General features: G+C 40.7%; 1 protein-coding gene across 1 annotated transcript in view; it reads left to right on the top strand.

The window, feature by feature from the left end:
* plg (plasminogen) overlaps positions 1-18,728 on the top strand; it is an 85,706-nt gene that overhangs the window by 1,666 nt on the left and 65,312 nt on the right. Inside the window, exons 2-3 of the mRNA XM_060831140.1 lie at positions 8,557-8,692; positions 10,036-10,142. Of these exons, the coding sequence (XP_060687123.1) occupies positions 8,557-8,692; positions 10,036-10,142 (243 nt within the window). The remainder of the gene's footprint in view (positions 1-8,556; positions 8,693-10,035; positions 10,143-18,728) is intronic.

Here is an 18,728-nt window from a genome sequence, read left to right as displayed (position 1 = left end):
TATGATTACTTGATTTTGTCATAAAGTCAGACACTGGGGAAACACCATGCTGACCATGCTTCCTAAACTGAACTAGTCCCATTTGCCTGCATTTAACCTATATCCCTCTAAATCTTCCCTACCCATGTACTGTCCAAATGTGCTTTAAATGTTCTAAGTCTAGCCGTTGCTACCACTTGCTTTTCCAGCTTGTTCCACATATGCACCACGCTCCGTGTGAATAAGTTGACCCTCACTTTTAAATATCTTCTCTCTCATCTTAAACCTGTGTCCTCTAGTTTTGGACTTCCCTTCTCTGGGGAAAGTACCTTGGAAATTCACTTTATCTATGCCCCTTATGATTTTATAAAACCTCTACCAGATCATCCCTCAACCTCCTACACTCCAGGCAAAAAAAGTCTCAACCTATCCAACTTCTCCTTATAACTCAAACCTTCCAGTCATGGTAACATCTTAGTAAATCTTTTTTGCACTCTTTCCAGTTTAATAACTGCTGCCTGTAGCAGAGAGGCCAGAATTGCATGCAGTACTCCAAATGTGGCCTTACCAGTGGCTTGTACAGCTGTAACATAACATCTCAACTCCTGTACTCAATGCTCTGATCAATGAAGTTAAAAATCACACAACACCAGGTTATAGTCCAACAGGTTTAATTGGAAGCACACTAGCTTTCGGAGCAACGTTCCTTCATCAGGTGATAGTGGAGGGCTCGATCATAACACAGAATTTATAGCAAAAATTTACAGTGTGATGTAACTGAAATTATACATTGAAAAATTGATTGTCTGTTAAGCCTTTCATCTATTAGAATACAGCGATAGTTTCACTTATTTCATGTCTACGTGGATTAGAGATCTCTAGACCAGAAAAAGGCCCTTTGACCTATTGAGTTGCTGCTGGTCAAAAACCACCATCTAATGATTATGATCCCATTTTCCAGCACTTTGTTGAGTTTATCTTGGCATCACAAGTGAACAAGTAAATACTTCTTAAATATTATGAGAATTTCTGCACTACCCTTATGGGCAGTGAGTTCCAGATCCCCACCACTCTCTGGGTGAAAATGTTTTCCTCAAATTTCCTCCAAACCTTCTGCAGCTTACATTAAAATGTATGCCTCTTGTCATTGTTCCCTCCATCAAAAGGGATATTTTCTTCCTGTCTACATTATCTCTGCCCTCAGAACTTTATACGTCTCAGTCATGTCTCCTTTCAATCTCCTCTACTCTAAGGAAAACATCCACAGTCTATCCAATCTCTCTTCATAACTGAAACTCTCCTGCCCAGAGAACATCGTGGTAAATCTCCCATGCACCCTCTCCAGTGCTATCACATCAGTCCAATAATGTGGATTCCAGATCTGCACATAATACACTAACCATGGCCTAACTTGTGTTCTTAAACTCAGTGCCTCAGCTAGTAAGGGCAAGTATCCCATATGCCTTCATAACCACTTTATCCAACTGTCCTGACAAGTTGAGGAACCAGTGTACATGCACCAGGATCCCTCTGATCCTCAATGTGTCTCAGGGCCCTACTGTTTTTCATGTATTCCCTTCCTAAATTTGTCCAAGTCCAAGTGTCCTCATGTTTGTGTAGACTGAATTCCATTTGCCACTATTCAGCTCACCTGACAAGCCCATTTATAGCCTTTTGTCATCCAAGGTTATCCTCCTCATTATTCCTACCCCACCCATTTTTGTATCATCTGCGAACTTACTGATCAACCTTCTGACATTCAAGTGTTAATCAATTTTATAAACTACAAATAGTGAGTGTCCTCACACTCCCTGTGTGATCTCACTGGACACATACTTCCAGTCAGAAAAAAATCACTCAACCACCACCCTCCGCTTCCTGCCATTCATCCATTTGTGGATCCAGTTTGCCTATTTCCTTGGATCCTATTTGCTCTTACATTTGCAGTTAGACTCCCATGCAGAACCTTATCAACAGCCTTGCTGAAGTCCAAGTAGACTACATCAAAAGCACATCAAAAGCATTGCCGTCATCTACACACCTGGTCACCTCTGAGATATATTTCATACAGCACTGGAGATTTATCTACTATTAAGTCTACCAGACCACTCAGAACTTCCTCTCTGTCTATGCTAATTTCTGTAATTATATTACATTCCTCTCTGACTTCTAGACCCATAACATCCTTCTCACTAATGAACACTGACCCAAAGTATTCATTTAGAACCCTACCTATATCCTCTGGCTCCATGCACAAATTACTGCTGTGGTTCTTAATGGGCCTTACATTTTCCCTTGTTATCCTTTTACCCTTTATGTATCTGTAAAATAACGTAAGATCTTCCTTTATTTAACTGGCAATATCCTTTCATGATTACTTTTAACTTTCCTAATCATCCTTTGAAGTTCCCTCTTGTACAACTTCTGCTGTTTTACTGATCATATCTGATCCTATTAAATCAGCCTTCCTCAACTGAGAACTTTGATTTCAGGTCCATCCTTGTCCTTTTCCATAACAATCCGTCATGATCACTGTCTGCAAAATGATTAAGATCTCAAAAGATTATCAGCTCGTTTCAGACAAGTTCTCATCATTCCTATTGATATTATATGTACCATATGGTTACTTTTAGGAGCTTACAATTCAGTCCTACTAGTGAGTTATAGCCTTCCTTTCTCATAATAACCCAAACCTATTCCCACATCCTAGATTCCTGAACTTGGGTAATTTCAGTCCAATGTTCTAGTGTCATTAACAAAGCCACTCCTCCACTTTTCCAAGCTTCCTTTTCCTGCTTTATGTCCTATACCTTTTCAATATTCAGGTCCCGCTCCCTGTCATCCTGCAGCTATGTTTGTATAAGTGACCAGATTGCAGCTATTTCTATTTGCACTCAGTTTGTTTTATCATGGCCAGAGGGTACAAAGGAAAATGCCAAAGACAAATGTTTTCTTTTTGATATTTTCAGGCTTAAGTTCTATTCCTTTTAAAAAGGGCAATCTTGATGGACTCAAAATGGCAAAGGCTAACTACAGGATCATATTTCCAGAAGCTTCTGATCTCTCACATATTGTATAGCTATCCCAGCTAAAGCTGACAAATGGCTCAGTCTCCATCCAGCTCTGAACAGAAGAATAAACATCAAGATGCATTATGATAAGAAGGGGTGCCAATGCTTTAGTTTAACATCTTCCTTCGCAATGGAAACTTCGATATGATACAGGAAGCAATGGCACACTATCTTAATGACTTTCCAATCGGCTTGGAAGGGGTGATGGGAGGGCAGGAGGTCATGAGCATCTACAATGTATTTCTTTGTCACATGACTGAAATTGGAGCTTGATGAATTCTGGGATCTTAAGTCAGATGATTGTTAAGAGCGTGCCTTGGACCTCCCCCAGTTACTGGTTGGAAAGAAGCCACCATGCTGCCTGCAAGGAGGAACTCCACTGGGCCCTACTCATTGAGGGAACTAATTTAGATAGTGACCTTTAGGAATTTGTAACACATGAACCATTTTTTAGCAGCTCTGGGTTTACCAAAGCTTGTAATTTATAAAAAAGAGCTGGAGTTGATGCTGCAGATATTGTGTGATATCAGGGAATGGAAAAGTTGCCTGGTCATTTTGCTCCAGAGAGCGGTCACACCCTGCAGATTACGTCATTTCAACATTTGTTTCTGATCAGGATCAGGACGGTGTGAAGTAGATATGAGGGCATAGGAGGGAAAAATTGAGGGGACTTGGCCAATTCAGTTGTGTGGTCAAGAGTGGGAACTACAGGCACAGTGCCATTCAAGTGGGAGCAGAGAATAGGAGTGTAGTTGTGTTTGTGCACAGTACGATCAAAGGGATAGCTAATGTTTTCTGCCATGGTAAGCAGGAATCTCAAAGCTACATTGCCTGTCCACTGCCAAAGTTAGAGTCGAAAAGTGTGGTGCTGGAAAAGTACAACAGGTCAGGCAACATCCGAGGAGTAGGAGAGTTAACGTTTATGGATGCTGCCTGACCTACTGTGCTTTTCCAGCCCTACACTTTTTGACTCTGTAGTCCTCACTTTAGATTACTTACAGTGTGGAAACAAGCCCTTCGGCCCAACAAGTCCACACCGACCTGCCAAAGCGCAACCCACCCTTTCCCCTACACTTACCCCTTTACCTAACACTACGGGCAATTTAGCATGGCCAATTCACCTGACCTGCACATCTTTGGACTGTGGGAGGAAACCAGAGCACCCAGAGGAAACCCACACAGACACAGGGAGAATGTGCAAACTCCACACAGTCAGTCGCCTGAGTCAGGAATTGAACCCGGGTCTCTGGCGCTGTGAGGCAGCAGTGCTAACCACTGTGCCACCATGCCGCCCACATTCTCCCAGTGTCAGAGTTAAACAGGGCTGAAGAAGATCTTGGAGAGGGAAGGGAGGGTTCCAGTAGTCGCCATTCACATTGGAACCAATGACCTTGGTCGAACTAGTCATAGACATTTCTGTCCAGTTCAAGGTGGTGGACGAGTAGCAGGGTTGTGTGTGAACTCTGAGTCCAGGGCTCATCCACTCCCGAATGCTTTCTTTCTTTCTTTATTCTTTTATTTCTACTCCTTTTTTCTTTTCTCTTTCATTTTCTTGTTTGTTTTTCTATTTATTGGCACAGCAGCAAGAGTAGGCCATGTGCTGAATGGGGCAGCTTCCCATTGGTTAGAGATGATGGTGGCAGACATGGCTTCTCCCAGAAATTGGAGGCAGTGGCAGCGAGGATGTCCTCCCAGCCTTGGAGGGCGGCAGCAGTGGTAAAGCTTCTCCAAAGATTGGAGGCCCCAGTGGTGGCAGTGGACCTTTCAAGGTGGCAGTGTGTTGGCAAAGTGACATCATGGAGGAGGGCAGCCAGAGCGGGATTCTTGGCAAGGCAGCAGTCTGGCTTGCTCTGGCAGAGGACCCAGGGAACATCTGACTATTGGTGAGGTTGTGGCATTAGATCCTGGTTGCAGTAGGCCCAGAGTTGATAACTACTAAGTATTGGCGAGGTGACAATAGCGCCTGAGACTCCTGATTGCAAGGCAGGTGTGGGATCGACATGGGACCCAGCATCAGCAGCAGCAACAGCATATTGGGTCCAGTGGTGAAGAGATGGTGTCTAAAGAGTGGTGTCTCCTATTTGGTGGGTCAGAGGCAGGCAGCAGTGAGGCATTGGAGAAAGACTGGAGGCGCAAGTGTTGTTGGTGTGCTGGCTCAGAAACCATTGTCAGAGGGAGTAGAATGAAGATAGACTCTCTTTCAGTCATATCTTTTTAATCTTTTTATTCTTAAACAATTTAAAATGGCATCCGATTGAGCAACAGTTGAGGCAGTATTTTGCTGTATTATTCACTGTAAAATGCAGTCGACAATAAATCATTCAATCAATTCACTTAATAGAGTCATAAAATCATTCAGTATGGAAACAGGCCCTTCATTCCAACTCATCCATGCTGACAAAGTTTCCCAAACTAACCTAGTGCCTCCTGCTTGCATTTGGTCTATATCCCCCTAAATATTTCCTATTTACGTACGTGTCCAAATGTTTTTAAAATATTATAACTTAAAATATTGCATTTATCACTTCCTCTGGTATTTCACTCCACATAAGAGCCATCCTGTGTTTGAAAAGGTTGCACCTCAAGTCCCTTGTAAATCTTTCTCCTCTCATCTTAAAAATATGTCCGCTAGTTTTGAATTCCTTCAACATAGGGAAAAGACCTATGCTATTCACCTTATCTATGCCCCTCACAATTTTATAAACCTCTATAAAATCTTCCCTCAACCTCCTACACTCCAGTAGAAAACGGTCCCAGCATTTTATTCTCACCTTATAATTCGAACCTTCCAGACTGGCAACATCCTGGCAAATCTTTTCTGAATTGTCTCAAATTTAATAATACCTGACCTATAGCAGGACAAACAAAACTGTACACAATACTCCAAAAGTGGCCTCACAAACATCCGACACAAATGCAACATGACGTCCCAACTCCTACACTCAATGATCTGAGCAATAAAGGCAAGTGTGCTAAAAGCTTTCCTAACCACCCTTTCTACCTGAGACATAACTTCCAAAGTACTATGTACCTGAACCCCCAGGTCTCTCTTTTCAACAACCCAGAGCCTGACCATTAATTATATATGTCCTGCTCTTGTTTGTTTTATCAAATTGCAATACTTCATGTTTATTCAAATCAAACTTCAACTGTCACTTCTCAGCCCATTGGCCCAATTGATCAAGATTCCTTTGTAACTTTGATAACCTTCTTCACTACTGACTACACCACAAGTTTTGGTGTCATCCACAAACTTATAAACTATGCCTCCTGAAATCTCACCCAAATTGTTTACGTAAATGACAAACAAAAGTGGACCCAACATTGATCCCTATGGAACACAGATAGTCACAGGCCTCCAGTCTGAAAAACAACCCACCCCATCAGCCTCTGCCTCCTATTCTCAAGCCAATTTTGTATCCAGTTGGCAAGCTCTCTCTAAATCCCACATGATGTAACTTTACTAATTAGTTTACCTTGTGAAATCTTGTCAAACATTTTATTTTCAATATGATTGAACGCAGCAACTTCAGGCACAAGCCAAACAGGGTTGAATTGACAGCCAATTCTAATAGATGACAATAGACAATAGACAATAGGTGCAGGAGTAGGCCATTCTGCCCTTCGAGCCTGCACCACACACCTGAGAGCTGGGTGTAGTGATCATTCGTTGATGGTAAATTTGTTGGTGCTGAAAGGGCAAGTGGACCCTGACTCTTCCCTAAAGTAGCTTCTGTTTGTTATATTATTTCTTTCTGAACTGTTTGAAGGCTTTTCTATATGTGACGCTCCTATACTGAACAATGAGTTGATACTGTACTACAACTGACATTGGGCAAAGAATAATTCTGACTTAGGGTTGTGAGTTAGGATATGGATAAGGCCGTGTAATCTATACCGTTTGGTTCCTAAATAGAGATAGATGTAGGACTGTGTACACAATGGAACTTTGACCATCCCACCCATGTGCCCTGAGAAGTGTTGCTTTATGCTTGATCTCCCACTACATGCAGTGTTAAGGGCAATTCCAGACTGCCAACACTAGACTATGTGCACAAGTGGTCTTCAAACAGGCTCCTGGCTCCAAGGATCTTGGAACGTCCTGGTAGTGATAAATACTTTGTATAACGGCAAGTGGGAGAATAGGATGACTTGGATACCATAATGATGTGATGCATGGGTGATGAGGTGAATTTGCTAAGCTAGCATAACCTTGCAGAGAGCAACTTGCCAAAATGACACAGTTATGCAACCACCTCCTTAGTAAACCTGAGATACCTGAGGAATTGCTCCTGTGTCAAGTGACGGTAGAAGAAAGATTCTTGATAAACTCTTAGTAGCTAGGGACATCTATGGAGAGTCCAGCTCCTGCAACCAGATCCAGAGACACTGGAAATACAGCCCCCATACTTCATGCAGAGTTGAACCACCAAAACCCATTGCCTTCCCAAAAAGCATGCAGCAGCTCATCAACAAAGCTTCAAATACAATCCACAATACTTCCATTATCTTTGCCTAAACATCAATATATCAGAAGTACGTCACCTACAAATTGATAGTTACTCCTGTAAACAATGTTGGTGGCAGACTCCTGATGCTGCTGAATACATGATTTGTTGTAAGTGATTAGCACTGGTATTCAGTAAACTTGCATAGACCAAGTTAAGGATAAACAGACTATCAGCTGGATTGGCTGTAACATATTCTTCACTTTGTTTGCTTCTGATGCACAGGTGCCATCCCCTTCACTAGTGTTTTTCACATCAGGAGGTTTAAAGTGGCTGGAAGCACAGACGATGCCATTTTAGGCTTTTCAAGTAGTAGCAGCAGCAGGTGGGGTTCTTGTGACACTTCTGAACTGGGAAGGCTGGCTTTGAGACCCATCTCCCCCAGTGCTGTGTAATAATATCTCTGCACAGATTTATGAGAATGTATCTACCTGTACCACTGGCATGGTACAGCTTTTTTTTGTGGTTTCCCTTTATGAAATGAAGATCGGACTTTAGGTCCAATGCTACCCATTTCAGCATGTACATCGTGACCATTTGTCTACATTTGCTCTTAAAAGTGTTCAAAAAGAGGAGATGTTGTTGAATTAATGAAAGTCAAATGAAAATAATGAGACACTCAAACTGAAACATTGATGCCTTCTCCTAGAATGAGCAGGATTTCTGAAAGTTTTCTGAATCTCTCAGGTAATGTTGGCAAGTGTTTGCCACCTGTGTTTAGAGAATGATTTACTATCTCAACATGTAAAGTTGCTCTTTTGGCCCAAGCTTATTTATTTGGTGATGCAAAGTCCTCAGTCAGTAAATAAGACCCATTGCCATACCAGGGGTTTCTAAAGTGGTTCAAATCAGGATTAAAATGCTGATTTCCACAGGGCTCCTTTTTCTCAGTTTCTTATGTTTTGGTAAGTGAAACTAATAATTCGTTTGGATGGTTTTGTATAATGCATATTTTTATAAAGAAAACATATTACCAAAATGTCTTTTTTTTTGTACAGTAAGAAGTAATATACTGACTGAATACGTAAAAACACAAGGGGCCTGGATTTATTCTGCACGAGTGGCAAAATATCCAGCAGTCAATGTAGAGAAATGTGCACAAAAATGTAACTCAGAAAGCCAATTTCTTTGCAGGTACATTTTTCACTTTATTGATAGAATATAGATAATAATTGAAGTACATAACGGACTATTAGCAGATCTGTAAAAAAAATTTAGCTGTGATTCTCTTGCCCGGGACTCAAATTATTGTGGGTTCGTTCCAGAAACATGAACACAAAAGTCTTACATGAGCACTCCAGTCCAGTTTTTCGTTGTGCTACACTGTCAGAGATGTCACCTTTCTGTTGACTCATTTAACCAGGACTCCATCTTTACTCTCAGATTAATGAAACAGTCTTTGCCACAAATTTTGTACAGCAATTGAGTTCTTACTCAATATCCTGACAACTTCCCTCAAGAAAAATCTATTACCTGGCAATTTATTGCTTTTTGCAGGAGTAGCTGTGCAACTGCCAACACTCCAAAATATTTAATTGGCTGTAATGCATTTTCGTACTTCATGAGATGAAAGGAACAAGTCTTTCTTTAAAGCAGAAACCAGGTTCATACTTAGATTGGAGATGTCTTGTAGGAACTGGGACAAAGCAGAATAGTCCACTGTTCATTTAGTTTTTGACATAGCTCTGCATTACATGAAATTTAGATTGGTTATTAAAACATGGCAGATAAATGTTACCCAGACACTGCTTAATGACCTGTTTTCATCAAGTAACTTATAGGTTTACTGAACCATGCTTTTGAAAAGGCTAATCAGTAAATATAAGCATTTTGCCTCCAAACTTTCAGAGATTTTTGCGACCAAAAAAGGACATACCAGCCCTAAATTCTTGGACTGAGAGTGAAGGACTAAGATGATTTACCAATATAAACTAACTAGTACTTAGCACATCTCTGTATCATTATTTTGTCTCTTAATGGAGACATTTGAAACGATTAATTTTAAGCCAGTCAACACTACTTTGAAACAGTGGAAATCCCCTGAAAATTGGTGCTAAGCAACAGACTATTAAAATGGAGTTATTTCTAGTCCTCAAGTATATCTTGCGAAAATAAGTACATTGCAAATCTAGTAAACTTAGTTCTGAACTAGCAAGCACACCCATTGCTTTTCATACTAGTGCTTTAAAATTACTTTTTGATTTCTGCTAAATAGTATTTTAAATTTGATAATTTTAAGTTTCCTTCATTATCTAATTGTGTTGGCATGGATTGGTTTAGCCTCGGCTATATTATTGGGAGTAGTTTTCATGACTGTTGATATTGGGTCAATAGCCGATTGTTTCTTTTCACTTAAAGTGAAACCAGGGGTCATTTGATGGATACTGATCCAATATCACATTTTTTACACTAAAGTTAGAATTATTCATATTGCATTTTATCTCATAATATTTCTCATTGTACGTTTTATTTGTCAGAGCATTCCTCTTCACTCAGAAGAATCAAGAATGCATCACTGCAGCAGATAATAGTCATACACAAACAGTGATAAGAAAACCAAATGTCATTCTTTATGAGAAACAAGGTAATTTAAGATTTTAACTCATTTAAGTAAAGGATCAGGAGAGTGATACAGTCAATCTTGTTAAATGTTACATCAATTAGAAATGCAAAAATACCAAATCCAAGTTATGGGTTATCTTATCTAATCAAAAACAAATTTAAATTTGTAAAGTCCTGTGAATAGTGGTGTTCTGTGAATGTTTAGAAATGGGCACAATAGCTGTTTTAATTACTTCAAATGGAAAAAAGTTTCAAATTCACCATTAGCACTGAGTCAAAAGACCCTAAGTCTACACCAAACATCAGAAACCTGAGCATATAATCCAGACTGAAATTCTAGTGCATTACTGAAGGAGTGCTGCATTTCTGGTTGTGCTGTCTTATAGATATTATCTAGAAGAATATATTTTATCTGTTTGTCCTCTCTGGTGGATGTAAAGGATCGTATAAACAGTCCAATATCACCAGGTCACTTAAACTGGAGTTCATATGCTACCGCTGATAAAATTAATGAACTTGTGAAATATTATTGACAGTGTGTATGGAATGACTCATAGCATCCACTGTCAATGTGGAGGCTATGTGTCCTAGATATTTTTGGGATTACCTGTATGATTAAAGTGTATTAAGGATATCTTTTACACTTCATTTCACAGGGCCAGAAATATAGTCAAGACAGAAAATATATGGATTTACTTTACAGGTCTTAGTACCTTTTGTAAGTTTATCATGCATAGAATTTTTAAGGCCCTTTCAGGAATTCTAAATGATAAAGAAATTAATGAATCCATATAGGGTGCGCTCATTCTCCCCCATCAAAATGTCTTATCTCTCACTCCCTGTCATTCCACATGAATGCACAGTAGATTATAAATTTTTAACCAGACAGAAGTTGTAGTTTGACCAGAGGGCGATATTTGCACACAGTACTAGAAAGATAAGAGAGGTTAAGCAAATATGAAATAGAATTTTACAAATAGAAAAATAGTTTGGTCAGCACATTGTGCATTTCAAACACTTTGTTTTTATGGAACAGAACACTGACATCCCTGGCCCGATTTTTTTTATCTTCTATTCGTTATGCAATAGTAATTTTGAATCTGCCAGAATTTTCATTAGTGTTCAATATTAGTTGAAAATTTCATACAGTTTGCTTAGTTTTACACATGGGTATTAAAATGTTGTAACTATTAGGATGCCTCAGATGTAAAATAAAGCTATTGGGGAGCAGCTCTTTGTATATTTATCCCTCACTTCAAAAACTGCCATCTGAGTTAGTATCTGAAAAATATGTCATTACCCTTTAATGCCCAACAAGAACCTGCTCAGTCATGTTTAAAAGAGATTCAGTAGTGCGTGGTTAATATTCCCGCATGTATTCTCCAAGCCTCGTAGCAAACTTGACTCTAATTAACACTGTCACCATGTCAATAGTACTGTAAACAGTGAAAAACATCCACAAAGGGAGCTATTGCATTGAGGAAATAACTTTGTCTGCTTAAGTAGGATGTTTACTTCATTTTGCCTTCATGTGTACATCTGCTTCGGCTTCTGGTGCTACACTCAACATTTCATCTGCAATAATTACAGTCAGGAGAAGGTAGATACTGGAACTTGTACTTCCAATCAGCAATCTATTCATGGTGTTGAAAAGGAGGATAATGAAGACTAGGAGGAGGTTAAGATGGAAACCTCTTGAATGATATGACATAGAGCCATACAGCATGGAAGCAGACCCTTTGGTCCAACCAGCCCATGCTAAACATAATCCCCCACCTGCCTACTCTTGGCCCCCAAATCCCTCCAAACCTTTCCTAATCCAGAAGTCTTTTAAACCTTTTAATTGTACCCACATCCACCACTTCCTCCGGAAGTTCATTCCACATGCAAACCACCCTCTGTGTGAAGAATTTGCCCCTCATGTCTTTTTTAAATCTCTCTCTTCTCACCTTAAAAATGTGCCTCCTGGTCTTGAAACTTCCTATCCCAGGGAAAAGACAACTACTTTATTTTTATCCTCATTATTTTATAAATGTCTATAAGGTCCCAGCTTATCCAGCCTTTCTTTATGATTCAAACCTATATCCTTCATATAACAGTACTTCAGAAAAGGCCTCACCAATGTCCTGTACAATCTCAGAGTGACTCCCCAACTCCTGTACTCAAAGGACTGAACATTGAAGGCAAACATGCTAAGTGCCTTTTTAAACAACCTATCTATATGTAACACAAGCTTCAAAGAATTACGTACTTAAAGCCCTAGTTCCCTCGTTCTACAACACGACCCATGGCTCTACCATAATTCCATAAGGCCTACCCTTGTTTATTGAACCAAATTACGATATCTTGCATTTATCCAGATTGAACTCCATCTGCCATTTTTCAGCCTATTGGCCCATTTGATCAAGATCCCTTGTAATCTTAGACAATCTTCTCCACTGCTTACTATGTCACCGTTTTTGCTGTTGTTTGCAAACTTACAAGCCACGCTTTCTATATTCTCATCTGAATCATATATATAAATGACAAACAAAAGAGGATCCACAACTGATCCCTGTGGACCACTGCTAATGATAGGGCTCCAGTCCGTAAAGCAACCCTCCACCACCACTCTCTGTTTCCTGCCATTAAGCCAATTATGTAACCAATTGGCAAGCTCACCCTGCATCCCACATGACCTAACTTTACTAATTAGTCTACCATGCGGAACTTTGTTGAAGGCTTTATTGATGTCCAAGTAAACAACGTCTACTGCTCTGCCTTTATCAATCTTTTTGGTGACTTCCTCAAAGCATTCAATTAAGATTGTGAGACATAATTTTCCTCACACAACACCATACTGACTATCCCTAATCAATTTTTGCCTTTCAGAATGCCCATAAATCATGTCCAACAGTTTATCCACAACCAAAGTCAGAGTCATAGGTTATAGTTCACCAGGTCTCCTTACAATGTTTCTTAACAACATAGAAGGCAATTATTCCCTGCCTGAAGGCATCACTGACCAGAAGCTATAGGCCCATCAGGTCTTTCTTAAACTTCTTTTCATTCCATCCATTGCATTTTTCGACCACAGGAAGCTGAGATGATCTGATGTACGATACTTTCACCAAGGAGGCAGTAGACAGTAGCCAGATCTGTTTTTGGGACTGCAGTGGAAAACAGAATATATTAAGATTTTCATGTTGGGAAGCCCTTAATCAATATGGAGACAAGATATCTATCCAATTAGAGCCAGGGATGGAAACAAAGCCAAGTTGAATGAATTTCAGGAACTCTGTAACACATATCACTGAGTCTGCTGGTTGTTCTAAGGGAGAGGTCTGCTAAAGATTTCTACAGGAGGCAGGATGTCTGAGCTCGAGGCAGGAAGATTATGAGAGAGAAAATAGAGATTCTCTTCTTATCAGATGGCAGAAGGCAGTCACTTAATTGTGCAGCAGGTACATGTCTCTGTTCATTCCCGTCTATCTCCTCTGCTTCCTCTCTTAACTCCTCTGCTGATAAGGGTCTCACCACCCTCAAATCACGTACATCTCCCAAGGCCACATTAAGGAGAGCACAACATGTCACCATAATGCCCCAAATCCTTGCAGAAGGACATTTGATGGTGACAGCTGAACCTCTATCTCTCTATCCTGATGAAGGGCTTATGCTCAAAACGTCGAATTCCCTATTCCTGAGATGCTGCTTGGCCTGCTGTGCTTTGACCAGCAATACATTTTCAGCTGTGATCTCCAGCATCTGCAGACCTCATTTTTTATTTACATTTGATGGTGACACCTGGTTGATTTAAGCAACCGATTTTGAGAAATCCAATGCCCTACTTAATAGTTGTCAGAATGAACTGGTGGCATCCGTTCTATCACCTTTGTACATCCACAGAGAGTGAACTGCCTTTCTGCCTTGGGCTGAGGCAGCTGGGACGAGCTGAGGATGATGAAACAGGATGAAGGCTATATGAGTTTACAGAACCATAGCAGATGAGCACAAGTTAAATGTTGAGGGAGAAGAATCCTTCCCTTTTGATGAATCTGATTGGGTCAAGATTGAGGTGTTGAAGGCCATGTGGGTGCAACCAATAACTTGTCTTGTAGATTCCAGTGTTTGAGGTGGAATCAACTGTTCCCTGCAATTACAAGGCCATGCCTTTCAGTATATAAATGTGTATTCCAGTCCTACCAGACAGCATTAGTGACCTGCAAACTGTTGTGACGTGTAGCTGTTTTCACGATGCTATTAAGGTCCACAGTTGATTCTTGAAGGGAGTCAGAGGTGAAAAGATTCAAGGACCCAGTGAAATTAATAGCTACTGGAATGGGATGGTGGCCAGTAGAGGGAGGTGTAATGTGTTTTATGGCAAGGACAAAGATCTTGGTGACTGTCCACCGAAGGAGTTGTAGTCTTCTGCGGCACTCATCTTTGATCATTTCCAGGTAGCTCTGTCTTTAGTGGTGGATGATATTCTGAGTGTTTGGCTTCCATTTCCTTCTTGCTCCCCCATCCTATCCTGTGCCCTCCCAATCACTTAGTTCAATCTTCTTACAGAGGATGTTGCTCCTCGATGCTACTGTGTCCAAGATCTGACAGTCGCTATGCCATTGCCTGCTGATGCTTTCCTTCCAGGCATGTGGCTAACTATTTGTGCTTGGCACATTTCAGCAGTAGAAGAAGGCCTATTTGCACCTCTTAGTTTCCTACCAGCTACACAATCCTCCACCCATGGCAATTTATGATCCCCTATGAGATGAGCTTTTATTTTCCCCAATAACCTTTGATGTAGTATCTTATCAAGGGCCTTCCGGAAATCTAAGACATCTAATGAGTCCCCTTTATCCACATCATATTTTATTTCCTCAAAGAATGCCAACAAATTGGTTAAACATGATTTCCCTTTCATAAAGCCAGGCTGGCTCTGCTGGATTGCCATGAAGCTTTCTAAGTGCCTTGTTATTTTCTGCTGGTCCAGGCAGTCATTATGCCAGCATAGATCACAATTGTACATGGGATCCTTGTGGAATCCCTATCACAGCCCACTCAGAAGGCATTGCCCAGAAATTGAATTTTCTATGATAATTTCACTGTGCTATGATCCCTCTGAAATTCTCCATTTAAACTGGAGACTTCCGCTGGTTCTAATGAAATTATGTAAAATTAGACTATTAAATACATGACCTAACTCCTGATAAATATTAAGCAGACCCCATACTCAACTCACATACCCCAATCTACCTCTCCCAGATCAGTTACACTACTTATCTCCAACAACTTGTTCTGCGCTACAAAACAATTGTCAGAATGGAAGCAAAGCTCAACACTTCTGAATCCCTGAGTGTGATCTCTGAATGAGACTGTCACTCCCCTGTAAATCTCTCCCAATGTCTTTAAAAATAACTTCTAATATCTTCCTTATGCCAGATGCTAAGCTATCTGGCCTAAAGTTTCCTGATTTTTCTCTCTTCTTTCTCCTTTGAAGAAAAAAGTTACTTTTGCTGAGTTCCAGTTGAATGGAACTTATGTTGAATCAAAGGAATATTAGAAAATTAACTATCCCACCTCTTTTGAAGTCCATCAGGATCAAAGGGTTTGTCAGGCACAGCTTGAATAATTTGCTCAGTACCAAATCTCTGTTGATTGTAGTTTTTTTGAGTTCCTTGCTTCCATTTCCTGATTTACAGCAGTTTCAGTGATGTTATTTTGTTTGTGTGTGTTTGTTTCTGCTGGAATCATGTGGGATATCTGTCAGTGTTATTGGGACCAAGTGAGGGTGGATGTCCGCATGAGAACTTAGATAAAAGATAGACTTTGACATAGAATTTATTCATTACATATTACTTAATGTATCTATATAAACACTTAGAGCCAAATACCAAAAACTGGTCATCTTTATGCAGGAACAGTCCTCTATTATTCTCTTGGGTACAGCTTCTTGATACTATTGTTAGACTATAATCCAGAACTCATCTGATATTCTGGGGACCCAGGTTTGCATCTGACCATGGCAGATGGTGGACTTTGAATTCAATTTTTAAAAGGTCTCGAATTAAGAACTTACTGATGACCATGATATGATTTTGAGTGTCAGAAAAACCCATCTAGCTCATGAATGCTCCTCAGGGAAGATAATCTACCATCTGAGAATCTTCTGTGTAGTGATATGTGGCACTATCACTGTGCTAAATATGATAGACTTCAAACAGATCTAGCAACTGAAGACTGGGCATCCATGAGGCACTCATCATCAGCAGAGCCATCAACAGCAGCAGAATTGCAATCCAGCACAGTCTGTAACCTCATGGCTCCACTCAACCATTATCATTAAGCCAGGGATCAGCTCTGGTTCAATAGAGAGTGCAGGAAGACATGCCAGGGGCAGTACAAGTCATACTTTTAAAAAGTTGAAGCTACCAGATGGTTTACTTGTGTGCCAAACAGTATAAGCAACAAGTCATAGATAAAGTTAAGCAATCCCACAACCAACAGATCAGATCCAAGCTCCGCAGTCCTGCCATGTCCAGTTTTGAATGATGGTGAACAATTAAACAGTTTACTGGAGAAGGAGGCTCCATAAATATTCCCATCTTCAATGATGGAAGAGCCCAGCATGTCAGTGCAAAAAATGAGGCTGAAGCTTTCATAGCAATCTTCTGCCAGTAGTGCCATGTACATAACTCATCTCAACCTCTTCCAGTGGTCCCCAGCATTACAGATATAAGCATTCAGCCAATTTGATTCACTTCATGTGAAATCAAGAAACAGTTGGAGGCACTGGATACTGCAAAAACTATGGGCCCTGACAGCGTTCTGGCAATGTGATAAAGACTTGCGCTTCAGAACTTGACACACCTCTAGTCAGTTGTTCCAGTACAGTTACAACACTGGCATCTAGCCGACAATATAGAAAATTGTCCAGGTATGTCCTGTACACAAAACATAGGAGAAATCCAACCCTGCCAATTACCGCTCTATCAGTCTACTCTTGATTATCAGTAAAATGCTGGAAGATGTCATTAACAGTGCAATCAAGCATCACTTGTTCAGCAATAACCTGCTCATTGATGTCCACTTGGGTTTTGCTGGAGCCACTCGGTGCCTGACCTCATTACAACCTTGGTTCAAACATGGACAAAAGAGTTGAATTCCAGAGATGAGGTGAGGGCAACAGACCTTGACATTAAGATCACACTTGACTGAATGTAGCATCAAGGAGCCTTAGCAAAACTGGAATCAATGGGAATAAGGGCAAACTCTCCACTGGTCGGAGTCATACCTGGCACACAGGAAGATGATTGTGCTTGTTAGGGGTCAGTCTTCCCAGCTCCAGATCTGGGGGATGGCACAGTGGTTAACACTGCTGCCTCACAATAGCAGGGAATGGATTTTAATCTCAGGCATGTTCTCCCTGTATCTGCATGCATTTCCATCAGGTGCTCCAGTTTCCTCCAACAGTCCAAAGTTTAGGAGGATTGCCATTCTAAATTGCCCCATGGCATCCAAGGTTATGCAGGCGAGATGGATTAGCCATGGTAAGTATGGGGATAGTGGGGATGTTGGTCTGGCTGCGATATTCTTCAGAGGGTCTTTGCAGACTAGACAAGCTTATTGGCCTCCAACTGCTCTGTAAAGATTCTATGATTCCATCTCTGAAGGACTTCCTCAGGTTAGTGTTCTAGGTCCAACCAGCTTCAGCTGCTTCATCAATGGCCTCCCCACCACCTCAGATATTGAAGCAGTTTATGCTCAAATGCACAAGATCCAGATAAAATCGAGGCTTGGTCTGACAAGTAGCAAGAAACATCCACATCACACAAATGACAGGCAAAGACCATCTCAATTAAGAGATAATCTGACCATTGCCCCTTGATGTTCAATGCTGTTGCCACTATCAACATCCTGAGGATTACCATTGAACAGAAACTTATCTGGAATAAATACAGTGTCTACAAGAGCAGGTCAGAGAGTAGGAATACTGCAGTGAGTGACTCACCTCCTGGCACTGCAATGCTTGTCCATCATCTACAAGACAAAAGTCAAGAGTGTGATGAAGTATGCCTCACTTTTCTGGATGAGTGCAGCTCCAACAACACTCAAGAAGTTTGACACAATTCAGGACAAAGCAGGCTATCTGATTAGCACTATATCTACAAACATCCAGTCCCTCCACCACTGATAATCAGCTGCAGCAGTGTATATTACCTACAAGATGCAATTCGGAAACTTACCAAAGATCCTTAGACAGTACTTTATAAACCCTTGAACATTTCTATCTGGTAGGACAAGGGCAGACACTGGGGATTGCATCATCTGCAAGTTCCCCTCCAAGCCATTTAGCATCCTTGGAAATATTGCATTTCCTTCACTATTGCTGTGTCAAAATCCTGGAATTCTCTCCCCAATGGCATTGTGGGTAAACTCACAGTATGTGGTTGAAGACGGCAGCTCACCGCCACCTTTTCAAGTGCAACTGGGGATGAGCAACAAATGCTGGTCAGCCTGTGCCATCCACGTCCCACAAGCGAATAAAAACACTCTTAGTAGCTAGTTACATTACATCTGAAATGCATGATTCCCTCATGTGAGACATCAAATTAAGATTAAGAATGTATTA

Source organism: Hemiscyllium ocellatum, chromosome 10 (genome assembly GCF_020745735.1).
Source record: "Hemiscyllium ocellatum isolate sHemOce1 chromosome 10, sHemOce1.pat.X.cur, whole genome shotgun sequence".
Lineage (NCBI taxonomy): Eukaryota > Metazoa > Chordata > Chondrichthyes > Orectolobiformes > Hemiscylliidae > Hemiscyllium > Hemiscyllium ocellatum.
This window is presented reverse-complemented; position numbering and strand designations above follow the sequence as displayed.